At 42.8% G+C, this 16,380-nt stretch overlaps 1 protein-coding gene across 1 annotated transcript in view; it reads left to right on the top strand.

The window, feature by feature from the left end:
* Nucleotides 1-2,336: 2,336 nt before the first annotated feature.
* MFSD10 (major facilitator superfamily domain containing 10) overlaps nt 2,337-16,380 on the top strand; it is a 22,125-nt gene continuing 8,081 nt past the window's right edge. Inside the window, exons 1-7 of the mRNA XM_010134119.1 lie at nt 2,337-2,521; nt 3,687-3,783; nt 7,785-7,888; nt 8,877-9,035; nt 10,791-10,979; nt 15,169-15,277; nt 16,279-16,380. The exon at nt 16,279-16,380 is cut by the window's right edge and continues 3 nt beyond it. Coding sequence (XP_010132421.1) covers nt 2,351-2,521; nt 3,687-3,783; nt 7,785-7,888; nt 8,877-9,035; nt 10,791-10,979; nt 15,169-15,277; nt 16,279-16,380 — 931 coding nt within the window. The 5' untranslated portion in view covers nt 2,337-2,350. The remainder of the gene's footprint in view (nt 2,522-3,686; nt 3,784-7,784; nt 7,889-8,876; nt 9,036-10,790; nt 10,980-15,168; nt 15,278-16,278) is intronic.

Raw genomic sequence — 16,380 nt, 5'->3', positions numbered from 1 at the left:
GGCGGCGAGCACCTTCCAGGGCAGGGTGCAGCTAGCAGGGCCTCGCCGCCGCCACCGCATCTGTCGAGGGCCGACCCTTCCCCGCTCGGCAGCCCCTGTGTCCTCTGGGCTTCGGATGCAGTAGGAAATTACCTTTTTTTTTTTTTCTCTCTCTCTCCATTGAAACTCCTGCTTTTGGTCTGAATCAGGACTTCGTCAAGGTGTACGAGGAGCCTTCTCAAGGTTTAGCAGGTAAAGCTGGGCCTAGGATATTTTGGGAGGGGAGGGGCAGTGAGAAGGACGAAATCCTTCCTGCTGGCTGATGACAAATCTGTGCGATAGGGCAGGGCCAGGCTTGCCGCTGATCCCTTCCAGAGGGGCACAACATCAAACGGCAGCTCTGCCGAGGTCGTAAGCCGAAGCGATGAGATACAGCTGGGGAGTCTTGAGGGAATGGCAGTGGCGAGCCAAGGCAGGGCCAAGCAAGTGTCAGGGTCACGAGCGTCCAGAGATACAGCTTCCCTAAACTGTCCCACAGAAACAAATGGCGTGGTAGAGATGAAGTGCTTTGTTTTTGCTGATGGGATGCCAGGGCCAATAAAAAGTTCGGTGGTTTCCTGCCTAGCAAAAAATATGGAGTAATTTGAAAAACAAAACTGATGGAGCAGAAAGGCATAAACATGCAGTACCTCGGTATGTTGCATAAAGGAAATTGCAACCACGTAGACGAAAATGGAGCTGAATGGAAGGTCAGTGCTAGCATCAATAGGTTCAAGCTGCACACTAGCGATGTGGCTGTGAGGGTAAGGTGTAAAGGATGTTACCCTGTGTGAATAACCCTGGAAGAAAGTTCAGCTTGGTCATAAATTCAGTGCATGAATAAACAACTTGTGCAGAAACAAAAAAATAGAATCTGCCACAATGAACCCATCCCTCAACTGTTGGCTGGATGGACCTAGGGCCAGGGAGGATCTGCCTAAAGGAATGATTGTGTTGGCTCCAGATGCTCTTATATCATTTGGGTAAACAAATAATGCTAAATACTTGTAGTGATGATGACCTACTGTTGGAAATAAAAAGATCTGGAACGTATTCAAACTCCTCTATTCACTAGCAGATTTACGAGCAGTGTGTCAAGAGTTTAGTAACTGGATTGTAGGTGGCCTGCTTCCATCCTTACCTCATGGCGTATGAACTTTATAGTGCTTCAGTGAACTGTGTCCACAGGTGCAGCAATGTCACAATAATATTTATTGCTGAGCATAACAAAATGTTAGCATCTTCAGTTAGTGTAATAGGATGTTATATGCCTTGTGTATGTAATAGGGTGTGTCTTATCCGGAATAGAATTTTTATGAAGAATTGCTCAGTGTTTTCAATCCTGACTCATTGAAGTCAGTCGATATTTTGGTATTGATTGACTTTGGATGAAATTCCATCTTCTTTTTTACTTGGTGCAACAAATGGTCGGGGACTTCTGCAGTAGAAGGGACTGCAAATTTGATTGGTTTATGACTGAGGTACACTCTGAAGTTTGCAGTTGCATGGTTTGTGTATTATTCCATGATTTTGGTATCTGTTGAAACTGAGTTTTTTTTCAGAGTATGGACTGACTTCTGTATTTGTTAAATACTGAGTGGGATATGGCCTGCGGCCTTATTTAGGTCTTTTAGACCATTTTGGAATATTATCAAAGAAAGTTCATAGTTCTGATGTTTCTGACAAACTAAAATGCTGCCTTAATCGTTTGATGCCCCAACCTATATAATCTACCAGTGGCTGTCACCCAAAGAAAGGTGTCAAGTTTCAAAATTTTGTGATGTTGTTTCTCGAGTTGCTGTTGCCCTCCAGGATGTATCTAGAAGACAGCATTCCTGTAATAGTTAGGAAGCCTGTCTTTTTGTTATTATTTTGTTATTGTTGAGTCATTTCTAGTATACCCTGAAGGCATAATCTGTAATCTGTTAGTTACTTGAATGTGGATATATTCAAAACAAGAATGTCCTTTCTTATCTATTTTATTGTAATGCTGAGTTGAAAACATTTTGTAAAGTTGTATTAGTATTGCTAACATGGTAACAAACTTTAAATGTCCCTTAGTTCTGTGTTTTATTTGGGATCCTCTTGTAGTAGAGTTAGCTTATTGCCCTTGTAGCCTTTTCCTGATATGAGCAAACGTGATGCTGAGCTCATAACCGAGGCTGGAGAGTTTCCCTTGAAAACCAGGTAGCTTAATATAGCAATAGTTTATATTTAGTTTTGTGAAAGTGAGAATGAATCAGCAAGATACTCTTATGAAAGGTATTTCTTTAAAATGCTTCCTGTTGAGTGGATATAAATGAAATTTTTTAGAAGCAGAGCATCTGGGACCATGGCCCTGCGAGAGAGAGAAGTCAGCAGCCGCTCCATCAATAACAAGCAAGAACAGAACTCTGGTCGTGTTATTACAATTGTCTTCCTGGCACTCTTCATCGACTTGTTGGGATTCTCTCTCATCTTGCCACTGTTTCCTTCCATCCTTGATTACTACAGCCAGACTGAGGTGAGTAACAAAGAAAGTCAGCCTGATGAAATTTTAGGTATGAGATCTTTAGGGAAGCATGGAAGAAAAATCACTTGCCTTGGAGAAAACAAAATAGCTGTAGGCAGAATAATAATATCCAGCACATTTAAGTGGTGCACAGACTGAATTTGTTTGTGAACCTGCACAAGACTCTTCCCTCTTGTTTTTTGTTTAAAATGAGGGATTTATTTGGGAAAAAATTCAAATATGTCTTAGGGGCTAATCTTTGTAATTACCCATGCTGTTGTGACTTACACTGGTGTCACTGATGAGACAGTAAACAATGATCCATAATGGATCTGCATACTGGAGTTTATCTAAGAACCAAAGAGGTAAGAGCTTTTGCCCTACTTGGGTATTTTACACACTCACTCCCACTCCCAGCATCTCACTCACTAAGTCTCAACTTCCATTCTTAGCAGGGAGCTGGCTGCTGGTCTGGCGACACAGGGCACAAAGTCGTGTTGGTTCCCTGCTGTGGAGCTGCTTGCAGTTAACGTTCTCAGGGGTCACTTGACAAGATGAAGATGTTGCCAAGAAAGAATTATTTTTGCATCCCACACCTCTATCTTGTAGCTCCTTTCCTAGCCCACTCCAGCTGCACCTTAGGCTTTGTCTTTCTTAGAACCCTATCTCTAACCCTAACCATGGGCTCTGATCTCCAGGATCTTCCCTCACTTCCAGCATATTTCCTGTAGCCAAGATCTTCTTTGCAGGCCCCCCTTCTTCTTTTCAAGACCTCCTCCTCTTTTCAGGGGCTGTTCTTTTCTGCACCACCTCTAAACAGTGTATGTACTGAGGGATAGAGTGTGTCTCATGTTGCTTTATTAACCGAGGGATTCAGGACATTCCACTTTTATTTAGTTCACATTTTAGCAAGCAGCAGGCCTGGTGGTTTATAAAAGTTCAAATTCAGACATTTCCCCACCCAAACATGTACACCCAATTACCTGCTGCCTGTTAGCATTCACAATTTAAGCTATTTTTAGCCTATGACAACTGATCAGTGCGGAAATTTTCGCTGGGGGAAGGAGGAGGAAAGGTATTGTCTAACACCCGTCTGACGTAAGCTCTGATGCTGTCTTTCAAAATGAAACAGAGAAGTTGTCTGCCTACTTCTATTTCCCAGCTATCTGTTTTGCAGGATGGATTCTATTTGTCATTGCAACGTGGTGTGGACTGGTTTGCAGTGATGGTTGGGATGCCTCCAGAGCGGAAATACAACAGTGTCTTGTTTGGAGGTATGAAAATTAAACAAAGGAGCTCACAGACCAAAAAAATAAAGTGCTGTTTTCAAGTTAGTTGTGGTGTTGATGTGAGGAATGATGAGGAAAATGGCAAGAAATACAAAAGGCATGCTAGCCTGTTACTAGATTTGGATTATATAACACAGAAAACATCTCTTACCATAGGCTATAAATATATTGTATTCATCACACTGACAGCAATAAAGAGTTGGACAGCCCCATCTCTGTCGTTTGGAGACACCTAGACAGGCAGAGGAATGGGCCAACAGGAACCTTATGAAATTCAGTAAGGACAAATGCACAGTCCTGCCCCTGGGAAGGAGTAGTCCCTTTCAGTGCTGCGGACCGGGCACTGACTGTTGGGGAGCAGCTCTGCTGTAAAGGCCCTGGGGGTCCCGGTGAGCAGCAAGCTGAGTATGAGCCAGCCCTGACAGCAAAAGCACCAACAGTACCTGAGCTGTACGAACAGAAGCAGAGCCAGTGGATTGAGGGAAGCGATTGTCCCCCTCTACTCAGCAGTTGTTAGACCATATCTAGAGCATTGCATCCAGTTTTGGCCCCCCAGGACAAGGCAGGCATCCATAAACTGGAGTAGGTTCAGAGGAAGACACCCTTCCAGTACCTATGGGCAGGTTATTGAGAAGACAGTGAGATGTTTCTCTGTGGTTAATGGTGGGAGAAGGAGAGGCAACAGGAGTAAGTAGAAAGAAGGAAGGTTCAGACTGGAAATAAGGAGGAACTTTTTCACAGTGAGGTTGGCCAGTGGAACAGGTTGCCCAGAGAGAATTTGAAGTCTCCATCCTCAAGATGTTGTCAAATCCTATGGATGAAACCCTGAACAATCTTGTCTGACCTCAGAGCTGACCCTACGAAGACGTGGTAGGAGGAGGTGACCTCCAGAGGTCCCTTTTAACTTCAGTTATCCTATGATCTTGCCCAATTTGTTCTACAGATTGGTACAGAAATACAGGCCTGCTGTTCCTTATTGTTAGGCTGCCAGCTGAGGGTCAGGGGCCTGCTGTGCTAGACGCTGTGCAGTTGCAGAAATGACTCTTCCTTAACAATTGATTCACATGTGACTGGAAATCAATCAGGAGGAAACACTGGAATTAGAAGCTCGTGAGTTCAAATCTCACCTCCCTGCTGGGCAGCTGTAGTGCAGCACTGCTTCTAAATCTCATTAGTCCTATTAAAAGCAGGAGAGCTGCTGACCAGCAGGGTCCAGAAGCATTTGCTGTCACTAGGGCACTGGTGTGGGTTATCTCCGCCAGGCAGAGTGCAGGAAATCCAGCAATGTGTATGTCATGTTACACATAAGAAGTTCTTTTGGCTCCTTGTGATCTAGAGAGTTGTGAGGAAAACAGGATTTCTGAGTATGGACATGTGAGGGTGTCTGGGTTAACTTTAATTGGAAATGTCTAGACCCTACTCTTTTTAGTGAACTGAGGCCTCCCCCAAGGCTTTTAAACTAAAAAAACCCCAAAACTTTATTAGAAATCAAGTGAGAATGAATTGTTATCATTTAAAGAATGGGGTTTTGGTGTTTTGACAGACATTAGAAAGTTTATAAATAATTTTTCCTCTTTCCCACAGTGTTCTTGCAGGCATGTTGTTGTTTCTTACTTTCAGTTAGATTACTGGCTTTGAATGGTAGGAAACAGTTTTCTTTAATCCCCCAGAAACTGCTTTCTGTCTTTTCTGAGGCCTGCTTGTCTCCTCATTCCTTCTCTCTATCTCAGACTCTGTTTAAACAAGGGGCTGGGAGCTCACAGTCATGTTGAACTTGTTGCCTTTCCTTTTACCTGCTGTGTCCTGTGCTCTTGAGAGTACTGTATCCCTTGACTTGCCCAGTTCCTTTCAAGGGGAAGGAGAATCTTCCTGCTCCTTCCAGAGGAGTTCAACTGACTTGCCCTTTGAAGAAAATATAGCCTAACTGGGAACACACAAATAAAATAGACACTGTCTCAGAAAGGAAGCTGCGATCCCTTGCTGTTTTCTCTCTAGGAGAACAGTATTGAGAGAGAAGTATTTAGAAACAGTAATGAATAGTGATTGGAAAGTTCACTATTACCTGGCAGCCGCAGGCAGTGGGGGTGCAGGTAGGATAGATGAATGAACCTGGTACCTCTCACGTTTGACTCCATCTCTTCTGCTGGGTTTAATGGCAGCTTTTCTTAATGAGCTACCTAGTTTGCTAAAGCAGCACAAAACTTTTTTTTTCTTTTCTTTTTCTCCAGATTATGAGTTGAGTTGAATTAACTCCCTGGAGAGTTGCCTGGGGCTGCAGAAGCAGAGGAAGGTGGACAAGGTGTCTTAGTTGTAACCTGTTCCTGCCTTAGTCCATCTTGTCTGATTGCACCTTAAATGGTTATAACGGAAAGGTTCATTATGCTTGCGATAATCAGAGGCCACTGCAGTATTCCTGTGGCCTTCATTCCTTCATTGCCTTCATCTGCAACAGGGAGCGTAGGGTTGGAAAGATACTTGCAACATCATCTTGTTGCTTCTCTCAGGGCGGGATGTGCTCTTCTCTCTTTTATCTTTGCTTAGGTTGTGACCTCTTCAGGGCAGAAGCCTCCCCTGCCCATGTCAAGGCCCTGAGGGCACCAGTACTTTGTTGCAGTCACAAGCCTTCACCCACACTTTCTGCCCAGTGATTCAGGAGCTGCGTTTCAGCTCGGGCCTGGGCCTTGCCTGAGCTGTATCATAGGTACAGCTTTGTCTCTGGCCCTGTCTCTTGGATGGACATTGGACCTACGTTTTGGGTGTCTTATTTCCTGAATGGACTACATCATAGTCTTGTTTCCACTCCTTTCTCTGACCCTGTCTCCTGCTGGTCTTGACCAGACTCCTTGGATGGACCTGATGTGTAACCCTGCCTTGTCTGGGGCTGTCAGTGGACCCTGCTAGTTACACCCTGCTCTGCCCAACCCATCTGGGACTGTGCCCTGGTTGGTGAGGGCACTGCTAGTGCTGTGGTCACGGTCAGCTGCTGGCTCATTCCCCCATGTGGATCAGTCCTGCTCTTCCTGCTTCTTAGCTGTGAAGTGTTTGGCATCTTGGTGTGTTTTTACAGTGCCAGAAGTCCAAGAAAGAAAACTTGTTGCTCATAAACTGCCACTGTACCAATCCGTAAGATCTTTTTAGACTTTTTTTTGACCTTTTGAGCTATCACAAATTCTCCCCAAGTTGTTCCGTATCTGTTCTGCTTTCCTCAGAGTTAATGGGAGCAGAACTTCGGGTCTCTCCTCTGCCTTATAAAGCTTTGATAGTTGAATGATCTGAGACATATAACCCAGTTTTTCCTTTAGAGAAACATTGTGACAGCGAGGCTTTTTTTTTGCCTGCTTGTTGGGAATGTAGTGCAAATTAGTAAGTGTGTGAAGTGCTAGAAATGGCAAGAGAAAAGAGGAATTAAAGATCACAGAAGCCTGAGGCAGATTTCAAAAGACTCTTGGAGTCTGTTGGAATCACTCCTACCTCTTAGGGTGCCTTACTAACAGCAGTACTATGTCCTTCTTTCCATGATAAGAAGGAAAGAAAAGCTAATTGAGTGAGACAGAATAAGGTTCAAACAATAAAAAAAACCTTATAAGAATTGTGACTATTAAAGACAGCATTATCTCTGCTATAAGAACAGAAAATGTTTGTAGTTCCATTGTAACCAGTGAGTTTCAAACCCCTTCTCACCAGTGAAGGAATCAGTGAATCATCCCGTTTATTGCAGTTGCTCTGGTCTGTCTGTGTAGCAGTTCTGTCTGTATTTGCCACCTCAGTTAGATAACAATGTAAGATCGGTGTTTTGAGAGTGCTTTAGTTTTGGAGATAAAGCTGTTCTTCATAGCTGTTGTTTTATGTTTAATTGTGTGTTTTTGAAGGATGTAATAGAGTGATAGGTCTGGAACAGGCTGGCTGTCTTTATATTTAAGATGAAGGCAGCAATTGTTATGATATGTGGTTTTGGTTTGGTTTTTTTGTTTTGTTTTATTTTTTAGGTGTGATTGGCTCAGTCTTTTCCATCCTGCAGTTTTTCTCCTCTCCTCTTACTGGTGCTGTGTCAGACTGCTTGGGCAGAAGGCCTGTCATCTTGATGACAGTGGTATGTGTCTTGTACTGATTTTAGTCATACCATCTCGATACACAGTTGGAGGCGCTATGGTCTTGTGGTTAGCACAGAGGATTGGGAAATTGAATATTCTAGGTCTCTGGGTTGCTGACTGCTGTTTGCCAAGTCACTTGGCCATGCTTCCAAATGCGAGTGCTTAAGCTGAGCTTCCCAGATCCACAATTGTACCTAGAAAGCACCAAAATACCTCTGTGTTTCTGGGATTTTCCAAAATCCCTTTCTGCTGTGTATAGGAGTGTGACTTCAAATGCTTTATTTACAATCATTAAACTTAATCCCTGTGTGCTTTAGTTTCCCAAGTGACTGATGAGGGTTGATAACTTCATGACCTATTTTACAGAGCCTGGGGATCGCTGGTTAGGAAGCGCTGCGTAGCAGTGTAAGACGTATTTCTTATGAACATGAGCATTCTCCAAAATGTTTTCTCTGGTGCTGGTGTGGGATTCTAATTGCAGAAACAGTGCAGAGCAAGTCTGTACGTACACTGAGGAACTTGGCCAAAAATGATATACAATTCCCCCTATTCTGTAAGCTTGTGGAGAGTGAATTCAACAAACATGTGCTTATGATTGGTTGTGAAATTAAAGTGCTAGAATTCTTCTTATTTGAAGAATATTCTTATTTTGAAGTCAGGATTTTCTTGAAGTTGGAAACAAGTAGAGCAGGATGTACAAAAGTGGTTTTGTGCCCAGGATTGATTTAACTCTCTCTGAACTTTCTTTGGCCTTACAATTTTATTAGTAATCTCACATTTATATGAAGTTTGTATGGATATGTTTCTACTTCTTTTATATCACTGTCTAGGACATACTGCCATATCAGTGTATTCAGACATCTGTGTTACATGGATTTTAGAGCACCTGTTAAGATAAACAAATAAAAAAATTGAAATGTTTAGCTGGGAAATATGCAGAAATGATACCAACTTTACTTTGTAAAGAACTCTTTCTTGCTTCTGCAGGTGGGTTTAATAACGTCATATGTGCTATGGGCTGCCTCTAGGACTTTTGGCGTTTTCCTTCTCTCCAGGATTGTAGGTGGAATAAGCAAAGGGAATGTCAGCCTCTCCACGGCTATAATTGCTGACTTGCACTCTCCAAAGGCGCGGAGCAAGGGCATGGTGAGTTACACATGTAGGGTATATATTTGGTTTGCTGGGTAACTTTTGATTGGTTTCAGGTGCTCAGACTGTTTTCCTCAGGTATGTGTTCATTGATCAAGAGAAAACATGACTTTATATACTACCTCACTTCTGAAAAGATGCCAGATTGTTTTGCTGGTGAGCTTTCTGACATTACTTGCCAGTGACTTTTTTATCTAGAAGTGAAACACAGACGGTGTTTTCAGAGGTGGAATGCTCACCTGTGTGAGCATTATAACTGTTACTCCTGCTGATAACTGTAATCCTCGTTATAGTAGGGGGGAAATCTAAAGGTCTTATGGCCCAATTTTGGTAGCTGGAAGCCAGTTAGAGGACAACCCATTTTTCTCCCCTTCCCAAGCTATGGCAGCATAGCAGTGCTGCACAGCATGCCTCTTGGCTTCCTTGGATGCTGCACTGGCTTCAGCATCTGCGCTAGTGGGTAAAGGATGTGGCATTTGGCTGACTGTGCAACAGTGTGAACAGCTGCTGTGCCTTCTTCCAGAAGGCATTGGACCAGATGGAAATGCCCTGAAGGCTGGACGTTGCCTGTGAATTTTCAGTTAGATCTTTTATCTTATGAAAAACTTGAGGGCCCAGACTCCTCTAACAGATTGTTATAAGCCACTACATGGCACAGCTGCTTCTTGGGAAGGGAAGGCTTTAGATTTCACAGTGATAGCTAATGAATTTTCCAAGCAATTTATTAAAGTCCTGGTGAGCCAAAATATATTTTTATTTATGGAGAGGGATAGCCGTACAGCACTAGTAAATAAAATGAGCCTGTATTTAGTGCCTGAGAGCATGTCACTTAGTACAGCATGGCTCACATCAGTTCAGCTTCTTTTCCAAAGCTGAGTAGACATGTTCATTCTGCTTTCTGGGAAGAGAATAGCATCTGACTCATGCTAGTCCCAAACTATGGTGGGCCATTGCCTGGGAGAGTGGTAGCTGGGCAGGCTGAAACGACACTGGAGACTCTAGGGCACGCTGAAGTGTCACCTCAGACTTTTTTAGTTCAGTGCTATAGGTAAATATAGTAAATATAAATATATTAAATATATTCAGGTGAGCAGGAGGTTCCTGTCCTGGGCTGATGGATATTTGGGTCATGCATACGAAACTGTACGTCTCTGAATGTCTCTTAAAGAAAATGAGCCAGATCCTGCCCTGTTGTGTTCTTAAGCAATCTCACTGAGCTGATGACTCAAATCAGTGTTCTTTTAAGCTCCCATCCAGTGTGTACGGATTCTACCTCTTTTTCTATGTGCTGGTTTCATAGTGAGTTAATAAATCTTCCTTAGTACCTGCACTAAATTCAGCCTGTTTGCTTTGTGAGATATGAGTTCCTACATACAGAAATTGCCTTTGTCCTTCTCCAGTTTACACTACAAAAGTTTATTCTATGGCTGAAGGACCTACTGGCTGAGCAGTCCCTGAGGTGAGAATCATTATTTCCCATCCTAGCTTCCGTTCACTCATAACCACGTTGCAGTTTGTTCCTGCCATTTTTCCGACTGGACAGAAAATAAAATCAGTTATTTGCAAATAACAGGTTTTTCACACTTACTGCTCTTTGCTGTGCACTCCCAACATCCTCTGTGTGGTTAGGTCCTGTATCTGGTTGCATTTCTTTAAGGCAAATGCTATGAAATGCAAATTATTTTAGAACTGAGCTACCTGAACAAACTGGTGTCTAAAACAACATGTCTGTGTTTGTTTGTATCAATGCAGGCAATGATTGGCGTTGCTTTCTCCCTTGGTTTTACCCTGGGTCCCATGATTGGAGCTTGCCTAGCCATGGAGTCAGAGAAAGGAGAAGTCTTCTATCTTCGTTCAGCATTGTTAGCACTCACGTTTGCTGTGGCCGATTTAATTTTCATCTTCTTCCTACTTCCAGAGACACTTCCCAAAGAAAAACGGGTAAATGGATTATTAATCTGAAGATCTGTGGTTTTTTTGTAAAAAAGGGATTTGAGAAATGTTGAAACACTGGAAACAATGAGCCAGTGTCTCAGGAGAGAGCCTAATGGGAACGTGGGAGGGAGAGAGCGGATTACAAACTGTGATCACAGCAACTCCCTGAGGAGGAATTTCAGCTAATCGTAACCGTAAATGCACCAAAGACTGGATTTTTTTCATTTAGCCAGTATATGTTAGAAGTTTTCTGAACTGTTACCTTTTCCTGAACACTAAGGCAGCAAATGACTCTGAGCAATACTGTCTTCCACAGATACAAAATACCTACATGTGCTAAAATTCAGTTTGGATTTGTAGGAACATTTATTAACGTTGTGATTTAATACGGTGAGATCGGACACTGTCTGCCCGGATCTGTCTGGTTGAAAGCCTCTTGGAGCAGTCTCCTTTGGTAGTGTGGAAGAGGCTGAATTCAGCCCTAGGTTTCTGGGTGAAGCACTCGATTTGAGGCTTTTGGCTGGATTGGATCGTCCCTATTGCCCGTAGTTTCCAAGCAGCAGTCTGCCACTGAAGCGTGCTTGGTCTCTGGATAGGCAAACCCGTTTGACACAGAATTGTTCAGGAAATTTCTGTCTGCAATGCTCCTGCCAGGGCCAGGCTTTAGACCTTCCCTGAGTGTTTCCCAGCAGGTTGTGTCCCGTGTGAAGTTGGTTGCTCACGTTATCTTTCCAAGCAGTACAGCTATGCTGGCTTTTTAACAGCTCTTCCATGTGTCATCTGTTCCCCTTTCCTGTTTGGCTGTTTCTAAACATTTTGGATAAAATCCTGTTCTTGGTTAGAGCTGCACACTCTGGAGTGGTGGCAACATGTTGATGTAAGGAAGTGCTGTAGAGCAAATCTGCGTACTATAAACAATTCCACCTTTGCTGTAGAGGGGTAAATGGCTTTAGCACCCTTTAGGACTGTATGATGACTAAATACTTCCCTCCCACTTTTGTCACTCCTCTCGGGAGTTCAGTAAGCTAGTCTGTGTTAGCCAACATGACTGAATTTTGGTAAGAAAATGAGTGCTCTGTCCTTGCTTTTTGGGGCTCTGTCTGTGAGCTGCAGTGGGTATTGTATGTGGTGGATTAATAGGTGCCTCTCAGGGTCAGGTCCCGGTCATGAAGAACGCACAGGGTGTTTGATCCTACTGATGGGATAGTGATTTGTCTGCTATTGGAGCTGCTTGTGATCGGTATCAGCGTCAGTGCTTTTGTTACCTTTCAGCCTGCATCTGGGCCATGGCCCCATGTCATTTATGTGTTCTAGGGTATTTGTAATTTCACTTAACTAGGCTGCTTTGTTATTTTCTTGCGTAATTCCTCCCACTTTCTGACTGGGAGGGGTGCTGTTTTCTTGGCCCACGGATGATGGTGGGAAGGCTGCCTTTCTGGAACTTGGCTGTGCTGAGCTGGAGCAGGTGCTCCTGGAATACAGGAGTGGATGTGTTGGAAGGACAAAGCTGTAAAAAGAAGGGAAATAATAATGATAACCAGTAGGAGGATGTGCCAGTGGATCAGACATCTGTTTCCTTGAAATATGCTGTGTTTCTCTATCGGTCCTCTTTTCACAGGAGAGAAGATCAAGTATTTCACATTTATTTGTGTTGGAATTAATTAACTTGTAGAAAGAGGGAGGTGAGGGGGACGGGGGGAACAAGGTTGGGTTTTCATCTAAAGAGAACAGAATTTTCACTGTTCCTTCCCCTTTTTTCGACCGTTCCACAAGTTTATCAGACAGACCAGAGAACTGCACCTTTCACCCGTCAGAGACACTGGTCTTACATGAGGTGGCCAGAACGGCTCCTGCTGTACCTTCTTGGGAGAAGGGAGGAATAGAAAGGTCTCTAGTGGAATCTGTCCCCTTTAAGAGCTTTGGAGCTAATTTTTAGCTAAGCTAGTCATGGACCAGGCTAGCTGGAGGGAGGGTCTTACTACTTTTTTTCTAGTGTCTGCAGCTAGTCGTGTAAGAACGATGTGTAGGGCTATGCAGCATCACAAGCAGACGTACAGAAACACCGTGCTTTTGGTCTCTGCATCCTAACTAGTGTCTGATTTGAAGGGTAGGGCTGCAGCTTGGAAGGCCCAGGCTGCATCCCTGATTTCCACTGACTCTGTACCATCAAGACATTTTACTTAGTCTCTCTGCATTAGAAGAAAACAGAGTAAACAAAGACACTGTGAAAAATGTCTGCCATTCAAAGTGACTTTTGGGGTGGTTATGAAGTAAAATTGAGCAATTTTTGAGTGATAAATCATAAGCATAGCAATTAAATACAGGTTTGATGTTGAAGGTTTTGGACCTGGAAGAATTTAAACTCCATGCAGCTGGTGAGGTTGACTGAAATTGGCAGGGTATACTTTGTTATTTGGGGGTGGTGAAACACTTGTTTTAGGACAATGTTTTCATTATCAGTCAGTGGATAAAGTAATTTATAGACCAGTGCTTCTAGGTGATAGGAGATAAAAGACAGGAGAAATAAAAAGACATTTACATGCGCACGCACAGGTGTATATTAAAAAAATCTAATACATAATTTCATAAAACATGCAAGATTTTAAACTTATACATATATATCCTCTGGACTAACCTAAAATCAGCCTAGTAGTACAAAGCAGCTAGGCGCTGTCTGGAGTGGATAATAATTCAAAGCAGGTAAAAACTACAATTTTTTTATTACTGGCAAACATGCTTGAAGACAGTTGCTTGTTACCAGATTCTCTATGCTGTGGTACAAACACCATCGTGCCAACAAATGCAGGAACTGCGGATTGCTACAAGCCAGCTTCAGGAAATCCTCTTACAGACCTTTTAAAAGCATGAGGAAACTTCTTCTTGGGAGTGTCTGTTTACTCTCTGCAGTACATGCAGTGGGAGGGGAAATAAACAATCCAGTTTATTCTGTGCGGGTCAGCAGCTTTATGGTTTTATACAAAACCAGCCTGGTGTATCGAACTGGTTGCTGTAGTGAGACTGGTGGGCTCCAGAGCTCTGCTGTCAAATACTCCAAAGCTCTGACTACCGAAACAAGACAGGGGTCATGTTAATACCGTATTGAAGGGTGATTTGTTTGCAGCTTTTTTAAATCCAGTCCAGATGAGCCCTCAAGTCATGCATTAAGGTTAAGTTACAGTGATAATTTGATCTTTTATCTCTGGCCTCAAGGGGATAATAGCTCCCTCTCTATTTGAGAAGGAAGCTCATCTGATAAAGTCTATGCAGTGCTTTGAAGATGTGAAATATGAAGTGTGATTATTCAGGATTCTTCAGTCTATCTTATCTGTTCCTGTGACTGTCATGTAAAGTGACAGTCTAAATTCTCCTTTGAAAGAAATTGTTTCCTTAAGAAATTAGTCATTATTTTTTCATTACTACTTTCTTTCTTTTCCTGTAGCTTAGAATAAAAAAATAAACAAATTTAAAAAATTAAATTATCTATAGATGAAAGAATAAGCATCTCCTAAGAGGCTGTTGATACAGAGCAGGGAGCGTGCCACTAGGTGGATAATCAGGTTGAGAGGTATGGAGTGTGAGGATCAGAAGTGCTACAAAATAAATTTTCCTCTTTAGAAAGCCACACAGTGTGGCTGGGAAGAATCTCTCTAGAAATCTCTTTAGAATCTCTCTAAAGATTGTATTTTACTTTTCTTCCCCAGGAGGTGTCACTGGCTGGCTAAAAGAACAACCAGTACCAAAACAGAGCATTGTTTGATGCGCCACACATACTGTTCTCAGACTTGTAGCACACAAGCAAATCTCCAGCTTCCCGTGAACTTGCTGGCAGATGTGCCATTATTTTCCCGCTAAATGTTCATTGGACATGAGGTGTGATGCAAAAAGTGAACCAAATAAAGCCACCTTCTGCTGTGGAGAATGAGCCTCTTCTGCTTTTTAAGAACCCAGAGAAGAATCTGTTTTCTGTCTTCAGTGAAAGCTGCTACCAGTACTCTACCTTCTAGTTACAGTGCTGGAGCCAGTTCTGTGTTCAGAAAGTCTGGGCTGTTACTGGGGGTCACTCAAACCCCAGTGCCACTTTCTTTCATCTCAGATAATTTGCGTAGATGTAGAAGCACATTCGACTGTTACTGTCAATTCCTTGCAGCTGTGATTACATCAGTTTTTAAATAAAGCTCTTTCTTTCTCTGATCAGGTCTCTTCTGTAACGTCTGGATTTCAGGCAGCACTTGACTTGCTCAGTCCTTTGGCTTTATTTCAGTTCTCTGCAGTCACCCGAGGAAAGGAATCCCCTTCAGAGAGAAGTAAGTGTTAGCTCGTTTCTTCTATGAATACTGCATGTCTGTTTGTGTGTGGTGCTGGTTTCTAAGTGAAAACATCACTCAAACCATTTCAGAAGCAGCACTCTGTTCATTTAAAACCCATGTCACTGACTTATGAACAGGGAATTGCAAGTTCCCCTTGGATGCTGGTCCTCCAAAGAAGGTTTTAGAGATTAGTGTTTTGAAGATTTCTGACTTGCTGTTTGCTTTTTCTTCAGGCACTGGCTGTGGCATGGGGTAGGCTGCAGTAAGTGAAATGATGTAAAAAGATCAAGGCATGAGTAAGGGAGATGCGACATTGCTTATTAAAGCTGCAAACCAGGAAACTTCAGACTGGAATTTTATTTCTCAGTTCAGGACTTGGATTTGAGCTGGCCACTTCTCTATCTGAAATTATTTAAGCTGTAGAAAATAAGCCAGTGTTTGCCAGGTACACCAACTTACCGTTCAGTCCTCCTTGCTGCTGCATCAGGAATAGACTTGTTCAGAGAAAACATATTAAATCCTGCACTGGCAGAAAACAAAGTAAGGAAATCTGTCACAGACCATTTGTAGCTTAGAAAAAGGGATACTGTGCTTTAGCCAATACCATCCTGACTGCAGCATCAAGGTATGAGGCAGAACACAGATATTAATTAAAATAAATAAAATTTTAAAATTAATCTCCATAGCGCGTGTGATAGTGTGAGGCAGAAGGGCTGGATTGGGTAGGTGACACCAGGGTGTCCCAGAGAGAGGTTAGTCTTTTTGGCTCTCCTCCCCCCGTAAGAAGGGTGGTAGTGGGCAGAAGTCATTTTGTGGCATGTCTTACATGGGTGTTGAAAATGAACATCTAAGGTGAGAACTCTTCCCTGTACAGTCAATAAATGTTGCTCTACTATTGTTGTTATATTCTCAAGCTATGCTTGAAAAACACTGTGTATCTATCTCTCTCTTTTTTTTTTTTTTCCTCCTCTTTAGTATTTGGTTTTTTGTTTGTTTAGATCTCCAGAATCTCAAAATCTTGGGCCTGGTTTATTTCCTGTACCTCTTCCTGTTTTCCGGCTTGGAGTATACACTGAGTTTTCTCACTCACCAGAGCTTCC

Source organism: Buceros rhinoceros, unplaced genomic scaffold (genome assembly GCF_000710305.1).
Source record: "Buceros rhinoceros silvestris isolate BGI_N320 unplaced genomic scaffold, ASM71030v1 scaffold10194, whole genome shotgun sequence".
Taxonomy (NCBI): Eukaryota; Metazoa; Chordata; class Aves; order Bucerotiformes; family Bucerotidae; genus Buceros; species Buceros rhinoceros.
This window is presented reverse-complemented; position numbering and strand designations above follow the sequence as displayed.